This window comes from Megalops cyprinoides, chromosome 2 (genome assembly GCF_013368585.1).
Source record: "Megalops cyprinoides isolate fMegCyp1 chromosome 2, fMegCyp1.pri, whole genome shotgun sequence".
In the NCBI taxonomy this organism is placed as follows: domain Eukaryota; kingdom Metazoa; phylum Chordata; class Actinopteri; order Elopiformes; family Megalopidae; genus Megalops; species Megalops cyprinoides.
The window spans coordinates 35,785,453-35,799,250 of NC_050584.1; the positions used below are offsets into that span (position 1 = coordinate 35,785,453).

At 37.3% G+C, this 13,798-nt stretch overlaps 1 protein-coding gene across 3 annotated transcripts in view; it reads left to right on the forward strand.

Moving 5' to 3' along the window:
• Positions 1-2,142: 2,142 nt before the first annotated feature.
• The window catches only part of si:ch211-51h4.2, a 122,871-nt gene continuing 111,215 nt past the window's right edge, over positions 2,143-13,798 (forward strand). For 2 of the 3 annotated variants that reach the window (XM_036554964.1, XM_036554955.1), the window contains exons 1-3: positions 2,143-2,621; positions 11,831-11,872; positions 13,174-13,247. In XM_036554964.1, coding sequence (XP_036410857.1) covers positions 2,486-2,621; positions 11,831-11,872; positions 13,174-13,247 — 252 coding nt within the window. In that variant the 5' untranslated portion in view covers positions 2,143-2,485. The remainder of the gene's footprint in view (positions 2,622-11,830; positions 11,873-13,173; positions 13,248-13,798) is intronic. The other variant, XM_036554972.1, reaches the window with a different exon arrangement.

The following is a 13,798-nucleotide window of genomic DNA, read 5'->3' on the forward strand; positions in this document are numbered from 1 at the left end:
GGATGTGTGCTACTAAAATACAGCTGCGTATTGTTTAGCTGCAGTGACTTTTATTATCTGCTTTCTATAACTAGTCTTTGTTGAATCTGCTTGTTCCTGTGTCATGTCAATCACTAATCACTAATTTAAATCTAGCCCATAGTCTTTTGAAAAGTTTAGAAAAGATTAACTCATGAGGGTATATTCCATCAGAATGTTTGATTTAACTGTGCTACATCACTGTTGTCTGTTGACCTGTCTGCAACCAATTCAGTATGTTGTCACTGATGACTTAATTAAAAAATACCAACATTCAGTCTTTCATAGTTTAACAGTGAACTGCTTATTCTTTTGAATTAGAACCCCAGCCACCAGTAAAAGTAGCCAAGGTGCTTTTCTCTTTCTCAGTGCACAAAGCACCAGGGAAATATGGCTCTGCTCCTCTGGGCTTTGACATGGTACACCAAAATGAATTTCAAATTTTGTTCTTCAAAACAAAGTGTAGGGATCCGTGTGGGGATAGAAATAATGGTCCAGTTGCAGACATACACTTCTGTTCAGCACAGTTTTTACATGACCTCATGGTTCATTTCAAGGATCAGGAGTTCATCTCTCGGTGCATAGGCCCTGTACATTTCAAGCAAGTGGGAGAGGGACAGAGAATCTCTCTGATGAGCAGTTACAGCAAAACCCCAGCATTGGTGGAATGATGAAAGTGTATTACTCAATCCCACAGACAGCAGTGAGTGATGAGGGCGTGTAAGTGAGGTCACAGTGCAGAGGGATCTTCACTGAGGACTTGAGAAAGCAGAGGGCAGGGAATGAGATCAGAGAACTGGAATGAAGCCTATGTCTGTATACAGATGCTCACATGGTATTGTTGCTGGTATCACAGATTATGGCAAATACCACTGCAAACAACATAGATAAAATTTTATTATTTTATGTATGTATATGAATCATATTTAACAATATGAGTTATATCCCATAATTCTGGCCTTTGACATTGACAATGCATAGCAAATATATGATGACAGCAAATATATGCAAATGCTGCAATTTCTAAAGTCTCAGAGTTGTCATTTAATTTAAATCCATCCCCAGTCACTTTATTATTCTTCTCTCTAGCAATTTTCCACTTCTCTCTTGCAATTTTCCACACATCAGCACAGTGGCATAGAACCTCAATGAAAGGTACTTATCGTCCGAGTTTCCCCCTGTATGTGACGTCAGATCCCTCATATCTACTACCTTCTGAGCATAGCAGGGGGATTCACCTCAGACAACCTAGGGAGGTGGTCCACACCTAAGTCACCTACTTTGCCTTCCTTGTGTGTTTATGTTTTGTTCTCACTTTCACACTGGCAGAAAAAGTGACTCAATTTGCTTTTTTCATGTGGTGTAAAAAGGCCTCATGTTCTTCAGACAGAATACTTTTCAGTTGATTTAAATTGCATTTATCCTCTCTGGTTAGGCCTCTGTTGATGCAATCCCATTGTCAGTAAAAAACATAATTACTGGCTTGTGCATAAGCAGTCACTAATTCATGCAAACAAAATGGACTTTATTGAACAAGGTCCCTTGCTTCTCATGACAACGCCCCCTGGGTGGACTTTAAAATTTTAATGGTATCTAGTAAAGATTTGTTAATCCTTTGCTATTTTCCATTTATATTCACTTTTTGAGGCCTATAAAATGATTTAAACAGTGTCTTCTTTATGATGAAATGTCCCTTTGTTGTGTGTGCTTTGCTCTATGAATTAGCTTTTCTAAGACTGTTCAAACTTTGATAAATTTAAAAGTTCCATGAGGGAATACTGGTGTGTAATTTTGTATATTTAGGGGTGAGTCATGATGTTTAAGATGGACATACTTAAAGTGCTTAGAAGTGAGTAAGTAGAAGTATAAAATAAGTTAAATATGGCCCAAATGGATCTGATCCATGCCTGATTTCCTAATTTCCTTTGTAACACCCTGTAGGTGCACTATTCAGTGTCAATTCACTGCACGCAATTAAATGTTTTCATCCTACTAATTTGAACAGTAAGCAGAATGTGTTCAATGTGCTGTAGTGCTGCGTTGTATAACGTGGTATGCTGTACAACGTGTACAGCTATTCATCGTGTATTTGGGTAGGTTCACCATAAGAAGGGGATGCTACAATTCAGCGCTGGACTGTAGCGTAACGCTAGCGTAAACCTTCGATTACATATCTGCAGTGGCGACTTGAACAAACTGCTTCAAAATATGACATGAAGATAAGTGTAATTTTAGTCATACTGATACGCACTGCAAATGAGCGGTTGTGACTGTGTAGGGTTTTGTGCTGCCTCTTTCTTGCTCGTATCAGCCTTCAGGCACTTTCAAACTCCGATTGCAATTCCTTTTGAAGCGCGTTCACTGTCTCTTTCAAAAGCGCAGTCGCTTATTTCCCTCCTATGCACGCGCTTACCGACTGAGTATGCTTGCATCCCAGGCGTAAACTAATGGAAAGACGGAGAACGCAATGATGGCGACCGCCGCGGAGGAAATTTGCCACAGCAGTCCCAATTCTGAAAATTACATCACGTCAGTATCTTTTAAAATCACAAGGAAAAACCAGGACAGACCCTGGACATTGAGGTTTATTTACCTGCAGTGCTGTGAGTATCAAGAGATAGCGCATTATTTTACGGGTATATGTTTCAGCCACAGCGACGTTTTCATTTTAACTGCTGGCTGTGATATTTACACATTTGCATCAGCGCATATATATCAGCGGTTTTAAATTGTTATCCCACGAAAAGCCAAAATACTGGTTTGTGTTGTTGAAATACACCAATTCACCCCCCGTTAGCTCAAAAACATTGCAGGAAATAGCTCTGTGTTTGTATCTTTTCACTCTCTTCACCCAAGTCGAGTAATGCACTGATATAATTGTTTCAAATTCGCCAAATATAAATAACGCTTCACCTTTTAGGGAGAATACAACATTGATCTGAAGTTGTAATAAGCATAATCAGTCATGTAATGCAATATGTAGCACAAAGCTCAAGAGGATAATCCAACCATTTTTAAACAAAAACTCCTTTTAATGCGATACCTGCAGGTGGCACACATCCTGTCAAATTAAAGCATGTGATCCCCGACGGAGTTCTAAATTTCAAGCTGTTAATTGTACTAGTGCATGTTCTGTTTTCTCTGTAAGTAGAACATGTCAGTGGAACAGACTGGAAGGTTGGAAATGTCTGCGTTATAGCTGTTTGGTGAATATTGACTGAATGGGAATGGTAATGTCACCAGGGTAGCCAAGAGTGTTTCACGAAAATCAGTTACTTCAAAAGTGCATTGTAAAACAACTGGTTTCGTTTGTTTGTTCAAAAAAAAAAAAAAAAAAAAAAAAAACTGCAGAGAAAGGCTTTGTCCCAATCATTAGGCTAATCATAGGTCTGAAAGAGAGATTATAGTGTGAAGCATACATTCACTGGAGGTACACTATTTGGTTATATTGAGAATCAAACGTCTGCTGTCAATTTAAATATAAATTTAACAAGACAGAACAGTCATTATTTTATACAGTACAGTACACAAGAAAGCAAACATTTTAGCCATCCTACAGCCCAGACTTTAATCTGTGCTTTCCCAAAAACAAAATGTAGGTCTGCTAGATGCGTATGGTAATTTAAGTGATTTGCAAAAAATGTATCATTGAGAGGTTGGATAAGATGTTAGCTGAGTTGATCAAGTATTTGGCGAAAATAGTTCAAACTGAATTTTATAATTCAGTAAGCATTTTGTTCTCATTTCAGTAGTATGTGCCATCATCTTCATCTTCATCATCACATTGCAAAGGTCAAGAGGTATACTCCCATCTTCAGTCCTGTTTCCTATGTTTTAAACAATAATGTGAATATAAATCATATAAATGAAATAGTGGTACCATGTGTGTCTCACCTCCCACACCCTTGCCATGTTTTATTGAGTTTCAAGTATTGTGTCGAGAACACTAGAATGAAGTTCTTACAGTTTCAAGCTCTGTGGTCGGCAGACCTCACCACAAAGCTAAATTTGAACATGAGCCAATAAATAATTCTCTCAGATTGTTTTGTACCACATCAGTCATAATCTGAACATTTTTCGCAGTTCTTCAGGGTAAGTTCTCAGAACTGTGAAATGTTGAGAGATTTGTCAGCTTCAGTGTTTTCATCTTTCCAGATCAGAAATAACCTTGCACTGTTATAAACAGCATTATGAAAGATTCCTATCTGTACACAGTTCATAAATAGCCCACAGCAACCCTACAGAACGACTTGAATTGTTTTATTAAAGTGTGTGTTGTCACAGGCACATCCATTTATTTGAAAAAGAAAGTAGTTTCCTTTAAGTTTCTAAATATCATCAGCTCCTGCATATTAATAAAGCCCTAAAACAAGGACAGTTACCAATTTTGTCTTTTTCTGTGTTATATCTGTAACTTTAATTACAGTGGAAGTCAAATAGTGATTAGATTCCTCAATAGTTAACCCAGGATTGAGCCAGAAATTGTTAAAAGCAAGTGACAATGACTCATGTTGGGTGACTGTTTAAAATCTTAAAATCTAAAATGTTGTTTAAAATCTATGTTATTACATTACTTCTGTGCTTGTTGTGACATTGCATGTCTACAGACATTAACTGTTAACTTAACTGCAAATTAACTGCAAGACGTAATTGTCTAAATTTATATGAAGTTGTTTTAAATTATACTGAAGACACATGTAACTGAAGATCCATTTATTCATATTTAATCAGCCAAAACCGTAAATGAATATGATTTTACCTTCAAAGAAACCAAACATTTGAACTAGTGACTGACTGCTCACAGCCAGTAACGTGATTAACAAAAACCTCATCAATGAAACAGCCATCCCTTTTAGAAACAAAATGATCATTTCTCATTTTAACCCAACAAATCAGACACAGCAATGACTAAATACTATTTATACGTGAAAGGATGTCATTATTTCTTTAGTACTAATATGTCGATGAGCATATTTAAAGCAGTGAGGCTTGTAATCACTGCAGTGTCATAGAGGCCTTTGACATTCTGTGCAGTTTTCTGAAAACACCCCTTGCATGTGGCAAGGTGTAACAGATGTAACAGATGAACACACATTTTGATCAGACTATGTCTGGGTTAGTATTTTGAAAATATTGATTGATGGATATGTGGATTACTTGTGGCCCAAAACTCTGCTGTACTTTTTTCCTGTTTGTATAGCATCTGGTATTTGTTTTTTGCTTGAAAACAGTCTGCAGTTGTGCTATGGGTTTGTGACTGATGTTTCCCCTTTTTATCAGGGCATGAGATGTTAAGAGTCACAGGACAATAAATAAGGGAGAGTAATCAACAGAAACTAGGAGACTGTGGTGAGCATTTTATTTGCTCCTGCAGGGAGGCCATCTAAACAGCACTAAATTTGTATTGCTTTATAAGATGGTGGTATATCCAAAAAATTTAATTTACATTAGTTAGTTTGATTGTCCAGTAATGCTGTTTTTCATTAATTTGTCATAAAATGGCCTTTCATTCTTTATATGCATATTATAGAAAATATTACATAATTCTGGTAACTTTACCACCAGACACTGAAGGGATAAAGTCACAGATAAATTTAATTTTGTCACAGGTGCTTTTGTCACAGTACTATAATTGCTAAAAACTCTGATTTCCTCTTTGCTCTCCTTTTATGCACTCCCTTAAATGGATTGATATGGTATAAAAATGGAACATAATTTTTCACCTTAATTCTTCAGCTTTTATATTAGATGATAGCGTTTTGGTAACATTGTTATTTGAAATACAAAAATATATACCTTTTAGTGTTCATGAACAATGGAATCAAAAAGTATTTTGCATTTCCAAGTAATACAGAATACTGGCACAGCTCTGAGTGTTGCTGGGGTCCTTACATTGTTGTTCTTTATAAAATAAATCACCAAAGAGGTGTTTGTGCTTTCATTTCAGTATAATACTGTCATATTATTAGTTGTATTTTTAACCTGTGTAAAAGTTGTTCATAGAGGTACGTGCAGAGGGCGGAGCTAGGGGCAATGTCTTGTTGGTCTTCAAGTAAGAAGTGCCCTTCCCTGCCAGATCAACCCTTGCTAAGTCAATGCCCTTTTTAATTTTGAGCCCTTGCCTTCCATAAAGTCTGTGCATGCCCCTGCATTTATATGCTCCAGATAGTGGCTGGGATGCTGGACCTGAAAAATAATGTTCAATTAGAACATTTAGTGGTAAAGAGCAGGGCTTGTAACCCAAAGGTTGACAGTTGAATTCCCCATTGGGGTATTGCTGTTGTGCTCTTGGGCGAGGTAATTAACCTAGATTGCTTCCAGTAAATACCTAGCTATACTGAGCTATGTATGTTGCTGTGGTAAAGAGAGACGGGGAACCTATGAATTAGAATATATATAGAACAGACTTGGTGCCTGTAGACCATAGCATATACTGTAGAACAGCAAAAGGCCTCTTATTAAGAAGCTAAGGGGAATAATGAACTCTTAATATTTTGGGCATTTTTAGAATTAAATCTGCAGTAGGGCTGTGTTACAAACTCACTATTTCCCTGGCTCGTGGTTATGTAGTGTGTACGGGAAGTAGGGCTGCAACCTGACATGAGTGTAAATGTACACCAAAAAAAAAAAAAAATTCAAAATAAAACTGGCACCGGCTGGCCCTCGGAAGGGATGGAGCCTACCTGTTGCCTTCGGATCCGTGTTCTCGGTGTCAGTCTGGGCCAGCTCGGTCTTGCCCCGCAGTGGCGGCCAGCTCCGCGGCCATTGTAGGCGTTCAGGTTTTGTTTTTATTATTTTTTATTTATTTATTTTTAGTTTTCTTTTTTTTCCTAAAAGGGTTAGCACCCACCGTGCAGAATGCAAAAAGAAATCCCTCAACCCGTGGGAGGACGTGGATGGCGTTGGCGTCTGTCGCGGTGTGGTTCACTGGCGTGCCGTCATTATTTTTTTATTTTACCAACCAAGATGCGCATAACTTAAATTACTTTCATGGCTAGCTCACACACTGATTCGGCTTCGTGCCCACGAGTTGATCAAGCTTGGACCCTCCTTTTCTTTGGAGGCAAACCACATGCTCGTTTCAAACTTGCCGCCATTCCCATGCCAAACTCCACCACCTCTGATCACCTGGAGCTCCTATGAAGGCAACCAGTGGTAGCCCCACCCCTCGAGGGACCGTCAGCTGTGTGATGACGTAGCAGCAGGTGCCAAAAGAAAAACCCAAAACAAAAGAATACGTGTGTAGGTGTGTGAGTGAGACACTACCCCCTCGTAACAGCTGTGCAATATGATGATATATATTGTGTAACGATAGAAAAATGTCTGTCGTTTTATATTATGCTCTATCGTTTATTTCATTGTGTCGCAAATCACACACTTTAGGGCAATATTTTTTCTCATTTAGACGAGGCTTTGCGTTCTTCCACAAGGCAGGGATGCAGGCAGGAATTTTGCATGAAGGCAACACAAACATGGAGGAGACTGAATGTGACACAGAGCTATAGTTGAAAAGTGTTTTCTATTCACCTTTTTATATTTTATACATTAATATTTTATATTTTGTTACATGCTTATTTTCATGCTATGTAGTGCGCATGTTACATTACATGGTTTGTTGTGTTTTCATTAGCGATATTAAAGTTTCTCATAGTTTTCAGTTAGCATTTGCTATATTTTTTTTAACGTTAAATCGCTGTTTCCTCAAAGCTAAAATTAGCTAGAATTTTTCCAATCTAGTGTTTTAATGGCACTGGATTTAGCATACGCGCTAAACGGCTAATCACACCGGTGTGACCGTACAGGCGGAAGGGTTAATTGAAAATTTGCACAAAGGTTGTAAATAAAAGGAGAAAAATAATCAAATATGACTAATTGCCTTTTATTTGTCGAGTATATAATTCAAAATGTAATAAGAAATAGGCCTTTCCATGTGCTCATTTTATATAAACTATTTATTCATTGAATTTACAGAAAATGTGCTATATCGTGATATGTATTGTTGTTGGGATATGAAATGATCTGTATCGGGGTATGAGATTTTGGTCATATCGCACAGGCCTAATCTGCAGATTTATTTCATTTCCAGTTCAGCTCCAGGAAGAATTTGGTGGATCACTTTTTTTCCAATATCTTCAGAATGTAAACAGATGAAGGAAATGGGTCGCTATTTAAAATCCATAGTTTCATATTGAAATAGACGGCTATCGAAAACAAGGTCGAGCAGGCAGAATGGATTGTATGTAGAAAACAAAATGTCACTGAATATTTTCATCAGATATTGAGGCTTTCCAGTGTTAACATTGTACTTTTGTGGATTTCAAAATGCTTACTTACAGTTACTGTAATTTAGTCAATAATTCATTAATCATTGTGGTTGGGAAAGCTATTGTTGAAAACTGATCTCCAGCACAGCAGTTGCATAGCATATGCAATGTCTGAAACGTTTAATTTTAATACTTTATATAAAGCTTTTAATCAGTTATGTAACAATAGTAACCAACGTTGCACTCTGTGTCTTTAGTTTTTAACTGTGTCTGGAAGCCAGCTAAAATAATTCACAGAATAGGAGGGCAGTATTTTCATACTAAAATAAACAACGTAAACCTTGGTAGACTAAACTTATTCAACCAGCCCTGGTTGGCAACTTATTAGCTCCTTACTCGAGGCCTCCCAAAGCCCACCTGGGGATTGCATTGTTCAGAGGCGTACCAGCTCAGTGGCGCAGCTCAATGCAAATGAATACACCGGGCCCAAACCAGAAGGCAAAACCGTCTGAAATATTTATGAACGAGTCTGAACATTTTTCAAATTGATATTCTGTGTCTACTCATTTATTTCCAGGAAACAATTTAATGAGGGAACAAAAAGTTATTCCATATAGCACAAACATGAGAATGTGAATTTCATCTGTATTGTACAGCATATCAATGATGCATTTCTCCTGATTGTGCTAAAGATGTGCTTCTTTTTTCTAATTCTGCACATAAGCCCTCAGTGCCATGTACAGCTCTCATCATCATTCAGTATTAGGCACCATATGCACCATACCCCACATCATTCATAATTCTGAAAGCTCTAATTTTCAGGTCATAGCCTGGGGAGGTTGGAGCTGGATAAACCTGACATGCTTGTTGTAAAGGTCTGCTCTATTTGTGTTGAGCGACTGTAATCCAATTTGAAGTTCTGCCCCTTGGACTTTATAGACATGTTCATTATCTCTAACTTTCTGCTTTTCCCTGCCCACCTTATCCCACCAATTTATATGTAAGCAGCTCACAGAGCAGAAGTGTATCAGGTGGCAGAAACGGACATTTCTCACAGATGCCCAGAATGTCATTTTTATTTTGCTCTCATTCCTCATATCATAAACCAGTTTCTGTCACTTAGATCCATATTAGGCTCACTGTTAGTGACACAAGGCCAGATATTATGCATCATACCTGGAGGTAATATATGTCTCTCTACAATGCTTATTTTGACACATACCTCAATTTGTATAATTTTAATTTACCCCTCACTATGAAGATTTGCACACTGCAGAGTCAGACAAACTTAGATATGCGCGACACTGTGTCCAGCCAAGCGTGTCCATTTTGACCCTCTTAACTTAAAACCCGGACCAGTGTTTATTTGATGTGTGCAAATCTTAGTGTTTTATCTTTTCTTCCAAATGTGAATGCTTTTGATTTGGAGGGTAGTAGGTTGTGTTACATATTAAGTGACAGGCATTGTATAAATGATGTTGTTGCTGGACTATGTGCCTGTAATTTATAATCTGGTCCTTGAAGTGTATATATTTTTTTTTTATTTGAGGTTACAGTGATTTATGATGTACTGTTTATGCACATTGTTTTGTTCTTCATTCTGAAAAATTTAGCTTCCTAATGTTTTTCATGCATCCATAACTAATCCCATCAAACATTTCTCTGCTGTTATGGAAATGAGACATAATTTGCAAATGGCTTAAAGAACATATTTTTTTTTTTTTCCATTTTAGCCTCATCTTTCACTTGTAACTGATGTTCCTTATTTCCATACAAGAAGTTAATCAGGAGCATCTTATTAATATTCATTGAAGCCACGCAACGTTGTCCTTCTAATTAGGTCAGAAATGGCAGCGGCAAGGAAAGTGTTCCTCTGGAGGTGTGGGTTCGTTCCTCACCAGGCCTGTTGAGACCACGCCTTTCTTCCCATCACATATTCCTTATGGCCAACAAAGGGTGAGAAGTGTGGGCATTTACTTTGATAAGTAGCTAGTGTGTAAAATTAGTACACGGCAACGTTGCCAGCCCTCAGCTGGATGCAGGTGGACATAATGTGTCATAATGTACAGATCCAAAGTGTAAATTGCATAAGCATGGAAGGCAATTAAGTGTTTCCTCTTTAGTGTTATATTGAAGGTGCTCCCAATGGCTTATAACCTTCTGTTCCCCAGAAAATATTTTGATTGGAAACTGCTAAAGCTGTAAACCCTTGAGAAATGCTATTACAGAAACAACAATAACAAAAAAAAACTTGCTGACTTGCTGACTGACTTGCTCAATGCTGCTGACTTTACCAGTTAGCACTGTGAAGCTAATCAGTGAAGAGCTAATCAATGAAAAGCCTGAAGCTGCCAAGTAAGGATTGGTTAACTGAATTGATTAACTGAATTGATAACTGAATTGATTAACTGAATTATTATCTCAGCCAAATTTTATGTAAAACTAATTTTTATGCTAATTTCAGATAGTAAGCTATAAAAATGATTTTGTGGTATTACTGAGTAAATAACTTGGTTTAGATATAGATTTAGATATAGATATTTAGATAAGAACCTGGAAGTGTTGACCACCTGATATTTATCAGATCATCGTGATCATTATTTTTGTTAACTTCTAAGCAGGTTGACCACAGATACTTAACTATACATTACATGTACAAATGGCCTTGGGGTTATTGTGGCTCACCCCAAACATTTTTGAAGAATTTTGTGAATTTTCAATATTTCATTAAACAAACCATTTATGATAATTAACCTTTTAAGGGCACAGGTTCAAAATGTAATAAGGGCAATTTGAAATTTATGTGTCATGTTGTCTCACTTGTTTTATGTTGTTTCATCAGAGAGATTATGAATTCTCATCGTCATCATTGTTTTTTCATAAAACTGGTAGTATTAACTGCATTTAAAGCTTTTTTTTTTGTCAGATGATGTTTTTTAGTCAGATTTTTATGTTGTAGTCTGTGGCAAAATTCAATGTCTGTTCTATGCTGTAGATCTTATTCTGAAACCACCGAGGAACAGGGAGTAAATGTCCTGCTTTGTGCCGTGATCTTACTTATTAAATGTCATAATCAGTGTAATCCATGCTGTCAAACTAAATTTCATATAGAGCTTTAGACCTTTGTCTGGTAGTGGGAATCTTTGTGGGAATTTAGGTTGTCTGTGTGATTAATACGTTTTGTATATCCAGCTCAAAGGGTACCCTAAACTATGACTCTGCCTTTCCGCTTCTTTGCTGTGGCTCTGTCTCTAGACCAGGCCCTGTATGTTGTGTTCATTGTCAGTTCTTTGGCATTTAATTTATGGAACTCAGTCAAAAGTACATCTGTGTAGACGTGATGTTTACAGTTGTCATTCATACTTTTGAAGACATAATAGTACACATCCCACTCCCCATTCCTGCAGCCATTCCATCTCATATTTTGATGGTTATAGTGTGTCTTGTACACTGTGCCAGGTGCCTTAAACAATTGTAGAGTTAACTCTGTATAAAGTCTGTATGCATATTGTACTCCTAATTTTGACTACAAACTGTTTTTGTTTTAGATTTCATATCAGTTGCAACTATTCTGGGAACTGGGATTTTAGGTGAGTTGAATTAGATATTATCATGTTCCTTTTTTTATTTTTGCTATGTTTACCATGGCTTCAATACCATGTCTTACAAAGACTGCTCAATTCTTACTTGCCCAATTTGAAGAAAAGGAAATTCCATGAAGAACATGCCATTGAAATTCCAGCCTGGGGTGAAAATAAATTATTATTTCAGTTGACAACCTTATGTTAATTACACCCGCTTTCACATAGTTTGTGTTGAGGAAGGCAAAAATCCAGGTCAGGATATTTGTTATGGCCTGGATGTGGTGTGTAGCTCACATCTCCTTCCCCTCTGACTCATTGTGCTGTTGTTCTTTAGATGTTCAGTGGGGCAACAGCAGTATTTTCAGCAAATATTGCGTGGTTATAATTAATTCAACAAATAAATGTGAAAGCGTCAAGAATTTTCAAAGATTCGGCATCACAGCAGAGATTTGGGGTTTGGCTCCTCCTTTCCTCTTCCCTCCCCTCCTGCACCATGGAAACTTGGGCAGTATTATGAATCGGAAGTATTAAAATAAGCAAGTCATAGTGCTTCGTCAAGTATGAAAGGATGAAATGGACTGTGAATCTTTGCACCTGAATCATGCAGATGAAACATCGCTTTGCAGTGGTGAGCAATTTGATGCTGCATCATTGCACCAATTGAGTCAGTAGCTGTCCTAATCAACCGCTTTGCAAAAACGACAATTTACATGGCAGCAGAAAACAAAGTGGCCACTACAGTGTATGCACAGGTAAATTATGGAGGGGGTGGACGTCAGGGAGGAAAATTAATAAGGAATGAATTTGCTCAGAATGTATTATCTTAAAAATGATTTATTCTGGGGTTTATGAGCTGTAGAGTAATGCATATTCTTTTTTGTAAAAGACAGCAATAACATGGTGCATTAAATTTTACATTTCTGTCTGGTGCTGATTTAATAGTTCTTAAAATGTAGTACCCAAACTGCTTAAAATCTCAGCTCTATCACTTTTATGCATTCATATTTCCATTACATTGGAATAACAGAAATCCACTACTTCTAGCAGTTAATGTTTCTTTTTCTGACTAAGGCTAAAATAGTAAAAGGATTTCAGGACTGTGTATGCTAAATAAAAGAGATTAGACACCGTTAATTGTTGTAAGACAATATATCGTACATGGACACCATATAAACGTCACTGGAAATGATTGCCTCTTTTCTTTCATTGTATCACATCATACAGGTACTGTATTGTACAAGTTGTACTGTACAAATATAACTCCTTTTTGTGACTGAAGGTTGTGATGTGGATGTTTGTTACTTCAGGTCTCCCAGTCACAATTGCACAAGCTGGGTTGCTCCCTTTCCTGGTCTCCTTTGTCATTGGTTTCTTCATACAGGTGAGTGTGCTGCAGAGACCTATTGTCATTTTACTGTACATTTCATTAGCACGGGGAAAAGGGCCCACGCAGAAGTATCCCTGCTGTTGCTGCTGACTGTCCTGCCTTTTAAATGCATGCAAATTCATTCCAAACATTACATGACTAATTTTTGGACTGTTGTTTCAAATTTGAAAACACGTCACATTAATTCTATAAAATGTCAGACATTTCACCAAAAAAGGTATGCTGCTCGCCTTCCAATAGCCTGATATTCATCATGCTCTTTCAAGTGACAGTACAGAAAAAATGTTTTATTAAAAGCAGTTTGATTATAAATGGGCCATTAGCTGTTGCAGAAGTTGAGGTATCAGGGTAACAGATGCATAATATTCTTTCAAGAGTGTTTTCAAGTCATTTATCACGCAATCAAGGATATTACATTTATGTGTAAGTCTGCCCAGCGTAGATTGAGCTACACTTTTCATCTGAATTATTATACTGGAAAACACCTGGCTACCGGTAAAAAGGATTACTTCATCCCTAGCTTATCATCCTTCAAATGGCTTTTT